Source organism: Dipodomys ordii, unplaced genomic scaffold (genome assembly GCF_000151885.1).
Source record: "Dipodomys ordii isolate 6190 unplaced genomic scaffold, Dord_2.0 Scaffold60, whole genome shotgun sequence".
NCBI classification, from domain to species: Eukaryota; Metazoa; Chordata; class Mammalia; order Rodentia; family Heteromyidae; genus Dipodomys; species Dipodomys ordii.
The window spans coordinates 1,023,206-1,043,617 of record NW_012267276.1 but is presented as its reverse complement, the minus strand read 5'-3'; the positions used below and the strand labels follow the sequence as shown (position 1 = coordinate 1,043,617).

General features: G+C 39.9%; 1 protein-coding gene and 2 pseudogenes across 1 annotated transcript in view; all 3 read left to right on the top strand.

Annotated features, from left to right (window-relative positions):
• The first annotated feature begins 964 nt into the window (after positions 1–964).
• Positions 965–1,607, top strand: LOC105989889 (annotated as a pseudogene).
• Positions 1,608–3,799: 2,192 nt separating this feature from the next.
• Positions 3,800–4,337, top strand: LOC105989885 (annotated as a pseudogene).
• Positions 4,338–19,939: 15,602 nt separating this feature from the next.
• The window catches only part of Dazl (deleted in azoospermia-like), a 19,586-nt gene continuing 19,113 nt past the window's right edge, over positions 19,940–20,412 (top strand). The window contains exon 1 of the mRNA XM_013022105.1: positions 19,940–20,290. Coding sequence (XP_012877559.1) covers positions 19,940–20,290 — 351 coding nt within the window. The remainder of the gene's footprint in view (positions 20,291–20,412) is intronic.

Here is a 20,412-nt window from a genome sequence, read left to right as displayed (position 1 = left end):
GCTAATTTCTGTTTCACTATATGACATATTGCTAAGTATAGCTTTCTGTGGTAAAGGCATACAGAGAACTATGCCATACCAGCAGTTCCCAAATTCGCTTAAACACGAAACACTTTGGAAGGTGAAATTTGATGACAAGAAGGATATAAATGAAAGCTCATTATCTAATACATGTCTAGATTACATTAATGGAGACAGCAAAAATGGTCACATTGATCAACCACTTGAGCCAAGGACTAAGATTTCATTTGTAAAATGAAAAAAAATATTATGTTACAAATAAATGATACAAAAATAATATTTTACTTTTAAAAATAACTTATGCTTCACCAAATTTTGTGTGATGTGTTTGTGATTTATTCAAAAGCATGAGGCTGCCTAATATTTGAAAATTATGGTATTAGGAAGTGGCGCTGTAGCTCAAGTGGTAGAGCGCTCGCCTTGAGCTGAAGAGCTGAGGGACAGCGCCCAGGCCCAGAGTTCAAGCCCCACGACTGACAAAAAAAGAAAAAAAAAAGAAAATTATGGTACTAGCCAGGTACCAGTGACTTGCATCTATAATTTTAGTTGTTCAGGAGGCTAAGATCTGGAAGACTCCATTTCAGAGCCAAGCCCCAGACATTCTGAGAGATTCTATCTCCAAATACCCAGCAAAAAGATGGACTGGAAGCAAGCTCAAGTGGTAGAACACTAGCTGAAAAAAAGCATATGGCCCTGAGTTCAAACCACATAAATAGTATAACAAGACAGAATACACACATACACACACACACACACACACACACACACACACACACACACATCTAATTTCTCCAGTACTGTAGATATGGCCAGTGACCTTTGGTATGTTTAAGGACTATAAAGGCATGCCTCTACAAATTGTTACTATTTCATCCTGAATAGCTGTTTTTGTCTTTTTGTTGATGTTAGAAAATAAAGTCACTTTGCCCCATCTACTGTGAGAATGAAGACCATTCTCAGCTATCAGGCTGTCAACATTCCAGAAAATGTTAACATCACTCTGAAGGGACACACCATAATCAAGAAGGGCATGAAGCTTGCAGAGGGATTTCAACCACGTCAACGTAGAACTCAGTCAACCTTGGAAAGCAAAAGAGAGAGAGAGAGAGAGAGAGACTCCAGGGTAGGGAAACTGAAAGTAACTGGCCACTGTGAACACTATCTGTAGTCATGTACACAACATGATCAAGGGTGTTACAAGGTGAGGTCTGTGTAAGCTCACTTCCCCATCAATGTTGTTATTCAGGAGAATGGGTCTCTAGTTGAAACCTAAAACCTCTTGGGTGAGAAATACATCCAAAGAGTACAGATAAGGACAGGTGTTGCTTGTTCCGTATCTGAAGCCCAGAAAGGAATCAATCCTTGAAGGAAATAATAATGAACTCGTCTCAAATTCAGCTGCTTTGATTCAGCAAGCAACAACAGTTAAAAACAAGGATATCAGAAAAATTTTGGATGGTAACTGTGTTTTCTGAAAAAGGAATAGTTCAACAGGCTGATGAATAAGATCTAAGTTATTAACCCATCTTCAGAAACTCCATCCAGAATCCTGATAACTAATTTGTGATATTTCAATGATGCAATAAAAGAATGCTATTGAAAAAGAATGAAAGAAAACAAAGTCTACTGAGTTTTTATTTTCACTTTGAAACAATCATTGCTTTGCTTATAAAGACACAGTTCAAAACTATCAAACTTTTTGTGCCAGTACTTGGGCTTGAACTCACGGTCCTAAACTCTCACATGTTTTTATCACTCAAGGCTGAGGTTCTACCACTTGAACCATACCTCCACTTCAGGCTTTTTGGTGGTTAATTGGAGAAAAGACTCTCATGGATTTGTCTGCCCAGGCCAGCTTTAAACATTAATCCTCAGATCTCAGACTCCTGAATAGCTAAGATTACTAGTGTGAGCTAGCAGTGCCTGGCTATCAAGTCTATCTTTAGACATAGTGATGTGGCTCAGGGGTAGAATATCAGTCTAAGACATACAAGGCCCTGGGTTTGATCTCAGCACTAAATAAATAAACAAATAATAGTTCTGCATTTAGTTTAAAACTTTCTTCTTTTCAAAGAAATAAGTGTAGAGAGGATATTTTATGTATAATCAAAACTAAATATTATTACAAGTTTATTTTTATTGAGATGTAACATACCACAACCTTTAGAGTCATTTTTAGTAGATTCACAAACCATGCAACCATCACTACTAATTTTAGAATATTTTTTATCACACCTCCCCCAAAGAAACCCCACTCTGATTACTAGGAGTCATGTCCCACTTATCCTGTCCTCCAGTTTTTGGTAAACATTAATTTAGTTTTCTGTCTGCATGGGTCTGACTTCTTGAGGCATTTCTTACAAATGAAATGATGTGAGTCCTTTCCTGTCTGATTATTACTCTTAGTGTAATGTTTCGCAGTGTAACGTCTTCAAGCTCATCCATGCTGCAAAACTTCATTTAATTTGTGAATAATTTCCATTGTATTGAGCATATACTATTTTTTGTTTATTCATCCATCAATTGATGGACATTGGAAGGGTTTCCACTTTTGGCTGTTAGGAATAACATTGCTGTGAAAATTCATATGTAGAGATTTCTGGGTTTCAGTTTCCTTGGGTTGAAATATGTAAGAGTTTCTTTTTCCTGGATACCAATGGCTTGTAATCCTAGCTACTCAGAAGACTAAGATCAGCCAGGCACTGGTGGCCCATGCTTGTAATCCTAGCTACTCAGGAGGGTGAGATTTAAGGATCATGGTTCAAAACCAGCCCAGGCAGGTTTTGAGACTCTTTTCTCCAATTAACTACCAGAAAACTGGAAGTCATGCTGAGACTCAAAGTGGTAGAGTGCTAGCCTTGAGCAAAAGAGCTCAGGGACAGCACCTAGGCCCTGAGTTCAACTCCCCAGCATTCACCTGTTCCCCAGGAGATCAGATGTACGTCAAGCATCTAGATGTTTTTTTATTCCTCTGCACTGTGCTGCATAGGCAGCATTTACTCGTTTGTCTTAGATAATTGATCTCTCTCTCTCTCCATATATATATATATATATATATATATATAATCAATATGTGTGTATATACACATACATACATACATAAGCGCACACACACACACACACACACACACACACACACACACACACACTTCCAGCCCAGCTTTGTTGTTGGTTATTTTGAAGATGGAGTCTTGTGGATTTTTCTGCCTGGGCTGGCCTCAAATTGTGATCCTCTGATCTTAGCCTTTTTTGTCAGTCATTGGGTTGATTCTAGGGGAGCTTATGGTGTCTTACTTGTGTACTATCCGTCTTTTAACTAGTTTTTCCCAGTCCCTGCCCCAAAATACCTCTCTGTCCTGGAAACTCTTGATCTATGCTGTCTAGAACTACTCTGCAACAGTTTTCTACCTTGTGCCAGTTCAAGACTCATGTCACCTTCATTTTTATTTTATGTTATGTGTGACTGTACATGCAAAGAAGGTAACTAACTCATCATTGACTACATTAGGCAAAATGATTAGTGAATGTTCCAAGTGAAGGAATTTGTTGTAGCATACAACTCTGAAGTAGGTTAAGAAAAGCATCAATTAGTAAATAATATTATTACAAAGTAAGAGGGATTTTTAGGAATGTCATCCCATTTAATAAGTGCTACATTATGCCATGCAGCTAATAATAAATACCATTTGGCATTTGGTAATTGGCTTTTCGTCTTTCGGCTCGGAGGAGGCAAAGGTGCAACTTTCTTCGGTCTCCCCGAATCCAGGTTCATCCGACAGCAGCCACCTCTGTCATGCTGCCTAAGTTTGATCCCAAGGAAATCAAAGTCGTGTACCTGAGGTGCACCCATGGCGAGGTCGGCGCCACGTCCGCCCTGGCCCCCAAGATCGGCCCCCTGGGTCTGTCTCCAAGAAAAGTAGGTGATGACATCGTCAAGGCGACAGGGGACTGGAAGGGTCTAAGGATTACAGTGAAGCTGACCATTCAGAACAGACAGGCCCAGATAGAGGTGGTACCTTCTACCTCTGCCTTGATTATCAAAGCCCTAAAGGAACCACCAAGAGACAGAAAGTAACAGAAAAACATTAAACACAGTGGAAACATCTCTTTTGATGAGATTGTCAACATTACCCAGCAGATGCAGCACCAATCTTTAGCCAGAGAACTTTCTGGAACCATTAAGGAAATCCTAGGCACTGCCCAGTCTGTGGGGTATAATGTTGATGACCACCACCCTCATGATATCATAGATGACATCAACAGTGGTGCAGTGGAATGCCCGGCTAGTTAAGAAGCACAAGAGAAACTATTTCAATTAAAAAAAAATCAGATAACAAAAAAAGAGGAAATTTGGTACCATCATTTTCTTGTTTTGTCTGATGTTACTGGGTCTGAACTCAGGGCTTCATGTTTGTTAGGCATATGCTCTACTACTTGAGCAACACCTCCAGACCATTTTTTAGATAATGGTATCACACTTCTATCTAGATAATGGTATCACACTTCTGTCCCAGCAAGCCTCAGATCATAATCCTCCTACCTACACTTCCTGTGTAACTGGATTGCAGACATGGATGACCACACTCAGCTTATATAGTAATATGAGGTTTCACTAACTTTCTTCCAGGACTGTCCTCAAATTATACTCCTCCTGATCGCCAGCTTCCAAGTAGCTAGGACTACAGTGTGAACCATTGTGCCCCCAGCCCCACCCCCCACTAAATACTATCATGCATAGAACAACTTTAGCCAACCATGGAATCCAATTTGGGAAATAAATCAAATGTATAGTGCATTTCCTTTAAGCTTAAAATCATAAAGTACCTTCAATTAGTCCCAAATGAGGTGTCAGGAGAGTTAAGCTTGTTGCAGAAACAAACAGCTCCTAAACAGAATTGGCTCAGAACACCAAAGGTTGGTTTGTCATTTGGCTAAACACCTGTGTAGATTGCACCCCACTACCAGAGCAGCTCTCTTAGCAGCATGTAAGCCAGAGAAGAGAACAAGATAAACCACTAACTAGCTCCTTCTTCGCAAAGTGATACCCACTACCACCCCTGGACACTGTAATGCATTGTCCAAGAAAAGCAGATTGATTGATTGATCCCACTGAGGGTGAAGGTGCACCTGCTGTCAGTCCATGATAGGACTGTGGTACCCAGGAAACCTGGAGTCTTAAAGCACAGAACTTTGTTTACAGATGTTTGTTTACAGATGTAACATCACAGGATTTTTGTGGCTAAGTGACTATTGTTTCTGCTTGGAACAAAAAAATGCATTCCTTATTTTGTTATTTTAGATACATCTGTGATTTAGTTGCAACATCTGGAACCTATTGAAGTTAACTGTTTTTACAAAAAAATTTCTAATATTTTGTTTTATAAAGAAGAGTATTAAACAGAGGCTGTTTGATATAAAATTCAGTGTTCAGTATTAGGAAGAAACAGCTTTGTCTAATTTGTGACTTGAAACAAAAGTTTTGGGGATATTGGATTTGGGAAAAAATTGTTTTTACTTGTCAGTCTGCACAAAAACCCATTAAACATTTGGCTGGTGCATTAGCAGAGTAGCACTCCTTGTAAACAATGAGCAATCACACAAATTCAAATAATTTTATATTTATAATATATCCAAGCAAGCACACACACATGTGCAGGGCTTGAACTGGGTCCCTTAGCTTTCTGGTTCAAAGCTGGCACTCTAACACTTGAACTGTTGCAGAAGTGCAGACTAGCAAGATCATGATTATTTTTTAGACCCAAACCAGGCTAGTGCTAGAAAGAAGTTTGGATCCCAAGGGAGGGGAGACTCTAGGTTTTATACAAGTTGGTTACACACAAGTAGGCATTAATGAGATATACACCCTGTCAGTTATCTGACATCAACTTCTGACCAAGTGGTCAATTTCTTTCTAGTTGTGCTGAAATCAGGAAGTACTGCTACTACCCTTTTTGTATTACCTTATGGATTTCCTGTTATCCAGTCAGACAGCCCCACCTAGTCTGTCCCCAACCCACATTCTAGCAACAACCCCACCAGGCTACATTTGCACAACAGGATGGAGGCTACATTCCAGCAACGGGATGCTAGAAAGTCCCTTTGCCAAGTGGGGTAACTTTGATCTACTTCAGAGCCACAACTCCACTTCTTTTAAAGTTCATTAAGGGAATATTTATAATTTGGTAGTCTACATGCTTTAAAAATGTGTTAAACTTTCTTGTAAGATAAAATCAAAATCCAACTTATACACTGTTCCATGAAGATCAAAGTTGGTGTCTAGAAGGTGAAAGTTGATTTGTAATAAATGCTTAAAGAGAGTGAAATTAAGAAACACATACTGATTGGCCAAATACACTTTTTCATGATTTCCTGTTTTGAAATTATAACCTTATTTTTCTCACAGATGCTGAGCATAATCTGCTTCCTGTGTGGGAACTACGAAAGATTTAGACTAGCATAAAGAAGACAGATCCAGGGCTGGGACTCACAGCCCTTCTTAGGAAAGATAACAAAATCAGTGAGCTCTGGTGGCTCATGCTTATAATCCTAGCTACTCAGAAGGCTGATATGTGAAGATCACAGTTCAAAGTCAGCCCAGAAAGGAAAGTCCATGAAATTCTTATCTCCAATCAATATAAATTCACTATATTATATATATATATATATATATTCATTGTAAAAATACTGTACAGAGGAGTTATAGTTACATGAGTAGGGTAATGAGTACATTTCCTATTGAGCATTGTTACCTCCTTCTTTGTTTTTCCCCTACCATCCCTTCCCTCTCCACCTCCCCAACTCCTCCCTCTCCCCCCTACCCCCCCTCCCGCAGTTGTAAAGTTCATTTTCAACATAGTGTCCCGTACTTCTCATCATCGCAATGGATCAACCTGCATCCCCATTTAAGCATTCCATTATATCCCTTCCCCTCCCCAGATTACAAAAATGTATATACTAGATGCAGAATACCGGAATCAAATACAGGGGTTATACCGTGGGGGGAGAACATACAAAAGAAACAAAAGAATCACATAGTGCATTATAAGTACATTAAAAACAATAGCAAGAAAGAAAAAAATCACTTGTGTCCTTGTCTTGGGGTACCTTTCACTTAACATCATCTTATATGATCATATTATATAGCCTTTGACCTTCTCTGCTTGTCCTAGACATGTAATAGTCATTGCAAATAAGGGAAACAATGGGACTATGTTTCTTTGGGCCTGGCTTACTTCACTTAATATAATTTTTTCCAAGTCTTTCCTTTTCCTAACAAATGGGGTGATGTCATTCTTTCTGATGGAGATATAGAACTCCATTATATATATACCACATTTTCTTGATCCATTCATCTACTGAGGGGCATCCGGGTTGGTTCCATATTTTAGCTCTGGTAAATTCAGTATATTATACAAATTAATCAAACCACCAATCTGGAACTTCATGTTGCTAGATCTAGTAAAGAATATGCCTGGTGTTTCCCCTTTCATTTGCTTCTAGAACAGCTTAAAATAAAAACTAACCAATTAATCAATCAATATATGTTAAGGGATTTTCATTATACTTTGTTGATAATAGTATTTTTTGTTTTGTTTTCTTTGTGCCAGTCCTTTACCTCAGGTGCCTTGTAATACAGCTGGACTTTACAACCTTATATTTTATGTTACATCCCTGAATCTTCCCAGTACTCTGTTTAGTGTGTTTCTGTTTCTTGAAATTGAATGAGTTTATATTATGCTTTAGACTCATATATGTGGTACCTTACTGATAATCACTTAAGATAATACCATTAGAATATTAAAGGACTTACTTTGTTTTCTAATGGTTTTATACATTTTTCATCTCATATTTGCACATAGCTTACAAGGCTTTACCTCAGGGCCTGGGCACTGTCCCTAACCTTTTTTTGTGTAAGGCAAGCACTCTACCATTTGAACCACAGCTCTGCTTCTGACTTTTTTTTGGTTAATTGGAGGTAAGAGTCTCATGACCTTTCCTTCCCAGGCTAGCTTCCAACTGTGCTCCTCAAATCTCAGCCTCCAGGGTAGCTAAGATTATAAGCATGAGCCACCAATGCCCTGTTTTAATAGTGTTTTAATAACTATGGGACCAGGGTGCCAGTGGTTCATACTTAACAATCCTAGCTACTCAGGAGGCTGGAATCTAAAGTTCATGGTTCATAGTCAGCCAGGGCAGAGAAGTCTGAGAGACTCCATCTCCAACCAGCAAAAAAATAAACAAAATACAGGCTGGGGTGCCAGCAGAGCAAACAAGCTGAGTACTTGATATGGTACACATATATATATACACACATACCACAAAAGAAATATGGGAAATAATGTATATGTTGACTTCTGCCTTAAGAAATTTGTAAGCTATGTGCAAATATGAGATGAAAGAAATGTATGAAACCATTAGAAAACAAAGTCCTTTAATGTTCTAATGGTATTATCTTAAGTGATTATTAGTAAGGTACCACATATATGAGTCTAAAGCATAATATAAACTCATTCAATTTCAAGAAACAGAAACACACTAAACAGAGTACTAGGAAGATTCAGGGATGTAACATAAAATATAAGGTTGTAAAGTCCAGCTGTATTACAAGGCACTACAATCAGGAAGTACTGCTCTTGGGGCGTTTAATGACAATCTAATGGAAGAGAAGTGATTGACTCAGCAGGGATCAATGTTCACTCCCATCCAATTGACTGTGGCCATAAGAAAGTTGTCCAAGGGTGATGCCTAGTTGTAATCATACCCTGTTCTTTCTAGACAATAATACCCACTGCTCATTCAGTGGGAAAATACACAGGCCTAAGAGATCAATCAAAACTGGCTTAGATTAATTATGACCAGAGGACTTCCTTCATGCCACATAAGGGCTTACTCAGAGTCCCTCTGGGCTGAAAGTAGACACACCACATAGCTCTGCCCAATGAAACATGAAAGAAAGCCCACTAGAAAAGATTTTTCTCTCCAAAAAAGAAGTCATGGGATGATAGTCTTTCCCTTCCATGTGCTGGATTCTGCTGCATTTGTAAACATGTTTCATGTACTAACCCACTCCCAAGGAGCCACTTCAGGGCCATGGTATCAATCAGCCTGGATAAAATACTAGAACTGCTTACATCAGACTTCATATTCATTTAGCTTAGTTTTGCTTTGCTATATTGGAGTTTGAAATGAGGACCTCATACTTGTTTGGTTGGTAGTCTTCTACTTGAACCACACCTCTCCCTGCTTTTTGGTGGTTATTTTGGAGATGCAGTGTAGAGAACTTTTCTGCCCTGCTGTTGACCTCAACCCTCAATCTTCCAGATCTAAGCTTCCTATGTAGCTAGGATTATATGAATGAATCACTTAAGCCCAGCTTTAGTTGTTTTGTTGTTTTGTCAGTTGATGTGCTTGAACTCAGGGCCTGAGGGCTTTCCCTGAACTCTTTTGCTTAAGATTAGTGATCTACCACTTTGAGCCATACCACCACTTAGTTTTCTGATGGTTAATTGGAGGTCAAGAGTGTCACAGACTTTCCTGCTCAGGCTGGCTTTGAAATGAGATTCTCAGATCTCTTGAGTAGCTAGGATTACAGGTATGAGCAACTGGCTCCTGGCTTCCAGCTTTAGTTTTATTTTTAATTAGTAACCATTTAATCACTTTCCACAAGACTAATAGTTTGGTAATACTATAACTTAAACCCAAAAAGCATCTGAAGTGTCCAGAATCTCCTCTGGAGCTGTGACAGGGGTAGAGTCTTTGAGAAGGAGACTTAGAGGTGGAAGGAAATGACTGGCATGCCTGATAGTTTTTCATGTACCAGGCATGGTGTTCAACATCATAGAACTATCTTCCTACCTACTGTATTCTGATCTTCTAAGTATTATTTCCTTTTTTTAATTTCCTTTTTATGGGAAAGGAATAGTAAGGAGCTTGCTCAGTGTCATTGTTGCGTGAGTATGGTGGGGGTCTGTTTTTTTGGCAGTATTTCACCTGAAATGCTGAACTACTTCAGTGTAATTTGACAAGGTTATTATTGGTGAACCCATAAATATTAGTAAGTAAAGAAAAACAATACACTGATAGTAAAATTTGATGGTGATTTAAGGTCATGTATATGCTGGTTGCATACCTACTAGAAGCACTTAGAATATGAAAACAAGAACTTTTTTAAACAAATATATATGTGTGTGTTTAAAATATATACGTTTTAAATATATATTTATTTTAAATGTATACGTGTGTGTGTGTGTGTGTGTGTGTGATTGGAGGCATAGCTCATGTGGCAGAGCTCCTGGCTAGCCAGTGTAAGGCCCTGAGTTCAAACTCCAATATCATTATATACATACACACACACACACACACACACACACACTCAATCATTGTATAGAAAATTCCTCTCTATCTTTGGAAATTTCTTGTACACTTAACATCTTTTGAAAATAAGGAACTAATTGACATAAATAGCCCCTGTTGTCTGGTATAGGAAGATACCTATGAAAGCCAGACACTGGTGGTTCACATCTGTAATCCTGCTACTTGGGATGCTGAGATCTGAGGATCACAGTTCAAAGCCAGCCCAGACAGAAAGTATGTGAGACTCTTATCTCCAATTAACCACCAGAAAACCAGAAGTGGTGCTGTGGCTCAGTGGCAGAGCAGTTATCCTTGAGCAAAAAGCTCAGGGACAGCACCAAACCCCTGAATTCAAGCCCCATCACTGGCAAAAAGAAAGCTATCTAGAAAAGACTTGAGACATGCAAAGGCACTAAAAGTTTCAACAGTTGATGTTTAGCACCAAAGATGCATTTTTCTCTTTTTGTTGTGGTTTAACTCTCTCCAGTTTAGGAAAAGAAATATAGCTCTACTTCATTACACTGAACTTGACATTCAAAGAGGCCCAATACTTCTGCCCCCTTTGTCAGAGAGGCTGCAGGGGAAAACAGAAAAAGAAATCAGACCCCCACAAACACTACAAGAAAGACAAGCCACCTCCCTTCCCATGAAAATGGTCACAGACTATGAAAGCCACTTGCAGAAGAGGTATCTGAACAGAACATTTAACAAACAGTAACAAAAGGTTCAACTCAATAAACAATTAGGGAAATGCAAAGTAAAGTAAAAATGAGATGCCATTTTTTGCCCATCAGGCTGACAAACTGCAAAAGGAAATGTCAACATTGCCAAGTGGATGGACAACTGAGGACTCACTCATTGTGCTTTATTTGTAACAATGAAAAATTAAAACAATTTAAATGTCCATTAACCACAGAATGGTTAATAATGATAGCATACTCATGTTATGAAAAAATGTGCCACAGGTAAAAGTGATTGGATAGTAGCACAATGTCTCAAGCCTATAATCCTAGCTACCTAGATGGTAAAGATTGGGGATCACAATTGGAGACCTGCCCAGGCATAAAAGTTTGAGAGATTCCATCTCAACCAATGGCTAGGCACAGTAGTAGATACCTGTTATCCTGACTACAGTAAAAGCACAATGGCCGGTCACAGTGGGAAATGCCTGTCTTCCTAGCAGCTAAAAGGATATACAACTAGGAAGATCATAGTCCATTCTAGCTCAGGTCAAAATGAGACCCTATCTCAAAAATAACCAAAAAAAAAAAATAGTGGTGCGTGGCTCATGCCTATAATCCTAGCTATTCAGGAGGCTGAGATTTGAGGGTCACAGTTCGAAGCCAGCCAGGGCAGAAAAGTCCATGAGACTTATCTCTGATTAATCATAGAAAAAGAAGTGTCACTGTGGCTCAAGTGGTAGAGTGCTAGCCTTGAGCAAAATTTGCTCAAGGGCAGTGGCCAGGCCCAGAGTTCAAGCCCCAGGACCAGCCAAAAAAAAAAAAAAAAAAGTACTAGCAAGTGGCTGAAGAATAAGAAAGCAAGTAAGCAATAAAGAAGCAAATAAAAAAATATTTTAAAGTGACTAGTTAATCTATGTACTGATATTAGAAATTTCAGTACTGAATTTCAGTACTGAACTTTCTTTGCAAGTTTGAACTTGAGGCTTCATGTTTTCTAGACACTCTACCATTTAATCCATGTTCCCAGTCCAATATAAGAAGCTTCTGAGTTACATTTTTTTATGTGTGCTGGTACCTAGTATGAGGGCCTCACACTCTCCTTTGTTTTTCTTCAGTCATGGCTGGTGTTCTGCCACTTGCGACTCAACTCCAGTCCAGCATTTTGATGACTGGTTTGAAATAGAGTTCTGTGACTCTTCTGTCTGAGCATGTTTCTAACCTCAATCCTCAGATCTCAACTTCCAGAGTAGCTAGGAATGCAGGTGTGAGCCACTAGGGCCCAGCAGAATTACATTAGTAAATGAGAAAAGTATGGGAGTGTAGATCAAGAAATTTCAAGGTCCTTGGTTCAAATCCAAGTATTTCAAAAAGGAAAAGTAAATTAAAGGGAAAATCAATACATATGATTTCATTTATATCTAAAATATACACAAGATACTAGGTTTCTAAGTATAAAGCGTAAGTATACATTTATCTATATATGGTTTAAAATACCATATTTTCTATAAAAACAAATACTTTCTCCAAGTACACGTATTAAATATTTGGAATAAAGTTATAAAAAAAAAGTATGTCTAGCAAAAAACCTGATAGGATTCATAGAGAGTGTTCAGGGAAGCAAAATTCATAGTCAAAAAGGATTTAAACCTTAGCTTTGATGCTTTTAATTTTTTAAAGAAAGAAATATTCATGCCTTCCTTGTAGTTTCAGAAATGGATAAGAAATATTGGTCTATTTAAGTGGAGCCTGGATCATTCTGCCACTTTCTGGATATTTTCTGACTTTATATTGGTATAGGAAAACTAATTTTAAAGGAAAATGGAATTTGCTGACTTTCAAATTACATGCATCATTAGTTTCAAGGTCTACAAAAATTTTACATTTTCAAGCCTCAACCATATGTATGTATAATAAGTTATGTATGCTTATTAAAAGTCTATTTCTAAATAAAAAAGAAATGGATAAGAAAAAGAAAAGGAAGTAAGCAGAAACTACAGAAATGGAGATGAAAGTGGCTGCCTAGGACTTAGGAAAGGATGATGAGTAGGTTCTATCAACTTTTTTCTCCCTGCTCTGTCCACAAATGTTCACAGCTTCTCTGATTTTTAGAGGTTTGCTCAGTGATGCCCCCATGTTGAAGTTGTATCCACCAAAGTGACTGGTATAGTATGTATTTGAACAAGGAGCCAGTGGTGAGGACCAAGGCTAGATGTAAGGTCCCTCTAAATCATTTCAAAGACCATAAGATCCTTAGACTTGATCCTGGCACTTGGGAACGGTATTCAGATAGGTTGCTATCAGACAAACTCAGAAGGAAATGTGGTAAGTTCCTCCATTAACTTAACCAGTTGACAGCTTCCTCAAGGGCAGTTGGATTGGACCAATTAACTGACATGGGTTCACTGCTAATTCAGTGTTGTTCAAAGTGCCTGCAGCAGAGGCTTAATCCCCAAAGCAACAGTGTTAGAGGCAGGATCTTTGTGAAGGGATTCGGTCCTCATGGGATTAATGAATTAATGTCATTATCACAGGAATGAGTAAGCTATCAAGGGATACAAGTTCCTGACAAAAGGATGAGTTGAAACCCTATCCTCTCTCTGTTCCCCTCTTCTGTCTGTTTCTGTTTCTGTCTGCCCCTCTTCTGCTTCTTGCATTCTCTTGCCATTCTGCCTTCTACCATGGGTTAACACAAGACCCTTACCAGATACTGGCACCTTGATACTGACTGGACTTTCCAGATTCCAGAACTGTAAGAAATAGTTTTCTATCTCTATTTAATAAATTACCCAGTCTCGGTATTCTATTATAGGAGCACAAAGTGAACTAAGCCCTTGTCTTATCCTGTTGAGGCTGCTATATCAAAATCATACTCCATATAACACTAGGACATGAGCATGATTCACACAAGTTCACTGCCATTTTATAACAAAGACAACTTTTCCTTCTAGTATCAATAACAAGTTGCTCATTTCTAAGATCTCATCAGAATGGCCTTTACTCTCCACATTGCTACCAACATTCTGCTCACAAACACAAAGGTATTTTCTAAGAAGATAGAGGTTTTCTCTATAGATTTCCTCCTCTCTGATCCTTCACCAGAGGCCACCTTTTAGAGTCAGGTCCCTTCCTTCATCACAATGTGCTTGAAAATTTCTAGCCTCTACCTATTACCTATTCCAAAGAAATGTCCACATCATTAGGTATTTATCAAACAACACTCCACTCCCAGTACCAATTTTCTGTCTTTGTTTAAATTGCTATTACAAAAATACCTTAAAATAACTGGCTTAGAAACAATAGAAATGTACTTGTCACAGTCCTAGAAATTGGGGAGTACAAGACAAGGGTGTCAATGAGCACTCTTTCCTGCATTGTAGACAACCAACTTTTTTTTTTTTGTCTTTTGTCATAGTGGTGCCTAAACTCTGGGCCTGGGCACTGTCCCTCAGCTCTTCAGCTCAAGAGCTAGTGCTCTAACACTAGAAACACAGCAACACTTCCATCTTTTTATGTGGTGCTAAGGAATCGAACCCAGGGCCTCACGGATGCAAGGCAAGCACTCTACCACTGAGCCACCTTCCCAGCTGCAACAGCCACCTTTCACTGTGTTCTTACATAGTAGAAGGCGGTCCCTTTTTTGTAAGGGCTTTAGCCAATCCTTCAGAAAGCCTTCAGGTTCTAATCAACTCCTAAAGACCCTGCCTTCTGACACCATGGCCCTAGGGGTCAGGATTCAGCTTACAAATAGGGGTTGGAGGAGCACAAATATTCAGACAACAGTTGGTTTGGGTTTAGATTTGGGGGTTTGCTTCAGTTTGATGGGATATATGAAATCTTGCTTATTAATGCAGACACACCAGAAGAAACTAGAGATTTCACTGAGTATTGGTGGCTCATACCTATAATCCTAGTTCTTCAGGAGACTGAGCTATGAGGATTACAATTCAAAGCCAGGCTGGGCAGCAAAGTCTGTGAGACTCCAATTAACCACATACACACACACATACACAAAAAGCCAGAAGTGGAGCTGTGGCTCAAATGGTAGAGCACTAGCCTTGAGCCAAAAAAGCTCAGGGACAGTGCCCAGGCCCTGAGTTCAAGCCTCAGGGCTGGTGTGCACGGGCATGTGTGTATGCGCGAGCGCGCGCGCGCGCACACACACACACACACACACACACACACACACACGAAAAAGAAATTTCAAACCTCCTTCTTTGACTATTGTTAAGAAAACCAGGGATTTAATACAGAACTTCATCCAAGGTGCTAGTCCTTTTTTGCTCCATGTAGTTTGCTAATACAGTGCTTCTCAAGCACTATAAGGGATGACTGGGTTTAAACTGCAGCTCTGATGCACCAACAGTATGATCTTGAGCACACTATTCAACATCTGTTTTCAACCGCTTTCTTTTCTAACCTTATTGTTATAAGGTTAAATGAAGTAACAGAAAATGATTACCATAACCTCTGGCACGCAGAAAATCCCACATCAATTATCAGTGCCTCTCATCATTCCTATTACTTTTTACAAGTTAATCATTTTTCAGAGTTATGTGTTTAGGCAAGTTTTATGAGGCCATTATGAAAATTTGGTCAACTTAGTGAGACCAACCCCCAAATTCAGGAAACTGGCTTAGGAGACTGGGTAAAATGAGTGTTTATGCAGCATTAGGGTTAAAGGTGAACAAGGAGAGTTGTGACATAATCAAGTAGAAGCTGAAGCACCATACTTTGAAACTTAAGTGGGATGGGCTCAAATCCCAGCTCACATACAGTGGAAATAGTACAAGTCTCTTTATATCTCTGTGGGACTTCTGAGAGTACAAGTCACACTCTTCCAAGTGATTGTTGACTCTCAATATCTGTTCCTGCTGAATTATCTTACCTATGGGTCATCTTGCTGCCCTTTCTTTGATTCTCTTCATAAAACATCACTATCAAATGGATTTTCTGCTAAGTAGTGGAACCTTACTTAAAGTATGGAAGCAATAGAGGGACATTGTTACATTAAAAAAAAACTAAGGAGCCATCATTTTATCTGATTCTTCTTAAAAACACTTTGGCAACAATGCTTGATAAGAAATGTACTTATTACCTTGTACTTATTACAATTACATATTGTAACCCCTCTGTAAAGTATTTTCACAATTAAAAAAAGGTAGAATAGGGAGGTGGGGAGGGAGGGATGGTAGGGGAAAACAAAGGATGTTGTAACAATGCTCAATAATGTACTCATTACCTTACTCGTGTAACTGTAACCCCTCTGTACAGTATCTTTACAATAAAAAAATATATTAAAAAAAGGATTTTGACCCAAACTCTCACTTTGATCAATGATTATGTGCTCAAAGTCAATTTTTCTGGATCTTCTCTCTCTTGGTGGTTTTGTCATTTACAAAATGTTCCTTGAATGCTTCAAAATGCCTTTGAATTTTTCTTACCTTTGTTAACCTTTGATAAAAGCTTGTTGATTTTTCTTACAAGAAAACAGCAAAAAAAAAAACCTTCATCATAGTTATTATTTTTTACAATAAAAATTGTTTCCTGCAGATAAGTTCCTGTTAAAATTTGTTCTGTATTTATGAAAATATATATTTAAAATAAAAATTTTTTAAACTTAAAAAAAACACTTTGGCCATGTGTTGATAGCTTGGGCGTATAATTTTAAACTACAAGGGAAGCTGAGATCAGGAGGATTGATATTCCAGGCCAGCCTGGGCAAAAACGTTCATGAGACTCCATCTCAAAAGAAAAAGTTGGGCATGGTAGTGTGCAACTGCCACTACAGTAGAAAGCATAAATAGGAGAATCAGGGTAGCCCAGGCCTGGGTAGGCAAAATGTGAGACCCTGTCTCAAAACTAATCACAGCAAAAAAAGTACTGAGGCTGTCTCAAGTGATAATGCATGTGCAAGACCTTGAGTTCAAACATCAGTACTTCAAGAAAACAAGCACTGTGGCTGACCTCAGTCATCACCCTTTTCAGTAAAGGAACAAGCATAGTAATTTCAGTTGATTTAAGCAAGAAAGATTTTGTTGAAATCTCCTGGGTAGCCAGATTATAAAATCACAAAAGTGACCATAGTCAGGTTCCAGTAATAGTCCATGAAATCAGGTCCACAGAATTGGTCTAGTAAAGAGCCTCAGCTGCCACCAATTCAATTGCAGTCAAGCTATTGGAGATCATATAAAAATTCAGATTCCGATTCAGTCAGACCAAAATAGAGACTGAGATTCTAGCATATTCAGGTAATCTAATTCTAGTCTGATAAACACACTTTGAGAAGCAAGACTCTATTGGATAAATTTCCAAACGTCAGAAACTTGAGACACATTATTGAAAAGCAAAAACAAAAACCCACTGATGGTGGATCTTACCCTCAGCTAATTTTAGAATAAGGCCTTGGCACATACTCTTTTTGCTTTTTTTTTTTTTTTGGGGGGGGGAGGTTGCTCGTACTAGAACTTTGAACTCAAGGACTCATGCTCTAGTTCAGCTTTTTAGCTCCGGATTGAAACTTGAGGTACACCTCCACTTTCAGCTTTTTGCTGGTTAATTGCAGGTAGAATCTTGTATTTTTTCTGCCCATGCTCACCTGGAACTGTGATCCCTAGATCATAATATCCTGAATAGCTAGAATTATAGGAGTGAGCCACCATCACCCAAAAGGCATATTCTTTTTTTTTTTTTTTTTTTGGTCATGGGGCCTGAACTGTAGGCCTAGGCACTGTCCCTCAGCTCTTCAGCTCAAGGCCAACACTCTACCACTTGAGCCACAGCAACACTTTCAGCTTTTTCTGCTTATGTGGTGCTGAGGAATCGAACCCAGGGCCTCATGCATGCAAGGCAAGCACACTACCACTGAGCCACCTTCTCAGCCCAGCATATGCATTTAATTTATTTTTAATTCTTTTACTGTGAGCTTTTTTCTTTTTTTTTCCTTTTTTGTCAGTTGTGGGGCTTGAACTCTGGGTTTGGGCGCTGTCTGTGAGCTCTTCAGCTCAATACAAGTGCTTTACCACTTGAGCCACAGTGTCACTTGCCGGGTTTTGGTGGTTAATTGGAAATCAGTGTCTCACAGACTTTCCTGCCCAGGCTGGCTTTGAACCCAGCTACCCTGATCCTCAGATCTCAGCCTCCTCAATAGCTATGATTACAGGCCTGGGCTACCGGTGCCCACTGTGAGCTAATTTTTAAAGGGTACTTTTCTTACAGAATCCCTTTCAGTCTAGCTTGTAGAGTACCCCTCTAACGTTGCTTTGTTGGCTTTTGCCAGGCATTCTAGATGCACCATGTTTGAGATATTTGATGTTAGGATCGGGGAGGAATGAGGCAGGAGGGCAATTTTTTTAACTCTAAGAATCCAATAACCTACAAGTGCCACAAATTTAAATGCCAAATTGTTATGAAATAATGTCTAGGGTTTCACAACTTAAGCAGGGCAGTGCTAAATTATTATTGTGTGTGCTTTCCCTTTTTGCCCAAGTTTACTGATCTGCCTGCCAGTGAGTGTTTCCCATTTTACCTAATCCTGTTTTTTTAGGATGATGCCTGTTAAGAATGGCCTTTTACAGGGTACTCAGTTCCACCTCTCTCTGCCACAACAATTATTTAGCTACTGCTCTTTATACATCTATGAGAACCAACCATCAGTTGGTTCAGTGCTAAAATTCCTGGGGAGGGTACCTTGAAACCCAGCCCCAGGACCAAAGACAGCTTAGTTTATCACTGCTGTGATTTTCAGCTTATTTTGATTTTTCTCACCTTGTGTGTTCTTTCATTTATTATAGGGTTAGCTATAAATTGTTTAAAAAATAAGTCATTATTATTTTACCCAGCATTACTAAATGTTATTAGTGAGCTTCACTAATAAAAGTCTTATCATTTTGTTCGTTTGAAAGGAAATTTTTAATGTGTTTTTATCAGTATGAAAGGGAAATTTGAGGATTAAACAGTCAGACCCAAACCTGCTACCTTAACCTACTCAAGAGGCTGAGATCTGAGGATGGTGTTTTTTAAACTAGCCCAGGCAGAAAAGTCCATGAGACTCTAATCTCCAATTAACTACCAAAAAAATAAAATAAAGCCAGAAGTGAGCCTGTGGCTTCAAGTGACAGAGCGCTAGCCTTGAGCAAAAAAAACTCTGGGATGGTGCCCAAGCCCTGAGTTTAAGCCCCAGGACCAGCACAAAAAAAAAAAACAAAAAAAAAGTAAAAATAAAGTCAGACCCAGTTACCCCCCGGGTAGACAAGGTACTAAAGTAGTTCCCAAAGTTGTGATGGCATCCAACTGCAACACAACTTGCCTTTGATGTAGACCATTTCCTGATCTTGAGAATGTTCTAGAATTTTTATGGTGGTCTACCATCTTTCTGAAAATCTTGGAACATAAACCCTCCTGATACATTTTAAACTCCATGAGGGAAATATACTCATGCATTTGCTGCTGCACTTGATACTATAAGGCACTCAGTGACAGTTTCCTGAAGGAGAAAAAAAAAAATGAAGAAGGTTCCCGGAAGCTCAACCAGGCGGCCCGTCCGGCCTTCCCTTCAATCCAGCCCCATCGACCTCAAGATGCAATGGAAATGCCTCCCGGTGCCGGGTCTGGGAAGATGTCCTTCCCTGTTTTCCACAAATGTGTTCCTATCCGCTACTTGTGCAGCTATTTCCATCATTTGGGGCTGGGCAATGGCGCTAACCCTGGTGGCGCCGGACGCCATCTTGAAACTACGATCTATCACCAACATTTTTTTTTTTCAAAAGCAAACCTTTACCACGTATGTCAGGGTGCATGCTTATTTCAGGGAGGTGTTCAAAGGCACTTGGGAAGCGCCGTGTGCCTGTCTGAGGCCAGTCCATACCCTCAAGGCAGGGCCCGCCATGGCGCCGGGCACCCCTTCTGCGCGCACCCGCTCCCAGGCACCGCCCCTCGGCAGGGCCCCGCCCGCAGGGGTGTCGGGGCGCCGCCACCCATTGGCTGAGAAGCGGGGATGCGCGGCACCGGGAGCCCCCCCCCAGGAGCGCGCGGCCCACGCCTCAGTGCGTCGGTGCCTCCAGGCTAGCCGCTCACCTCCGGTTTCTCTGCCTCGCCGCCAGTCTTCGGCTCCCCTTCCACCTCCAACCCACTGGAGGCCGGGTGGCCGTACCAGAGGACTCCACAGCTCTCCCCGGCCACCGCTCCCCCTCGAGCCTCGTCCACATAGGCGAGACCCGCTGCCTGCCGCCATCATGGTGAGTTGAGGGGAAGCCCTGCATGGCGGAGGCCCACGGACCTCTTCAGGGGTGGGTGAAAGTGGTGGGTCTCGGGAGTGTTCGCACAGAAAGGAAGATAGGGAAAAGGAATAAAAAAAAAA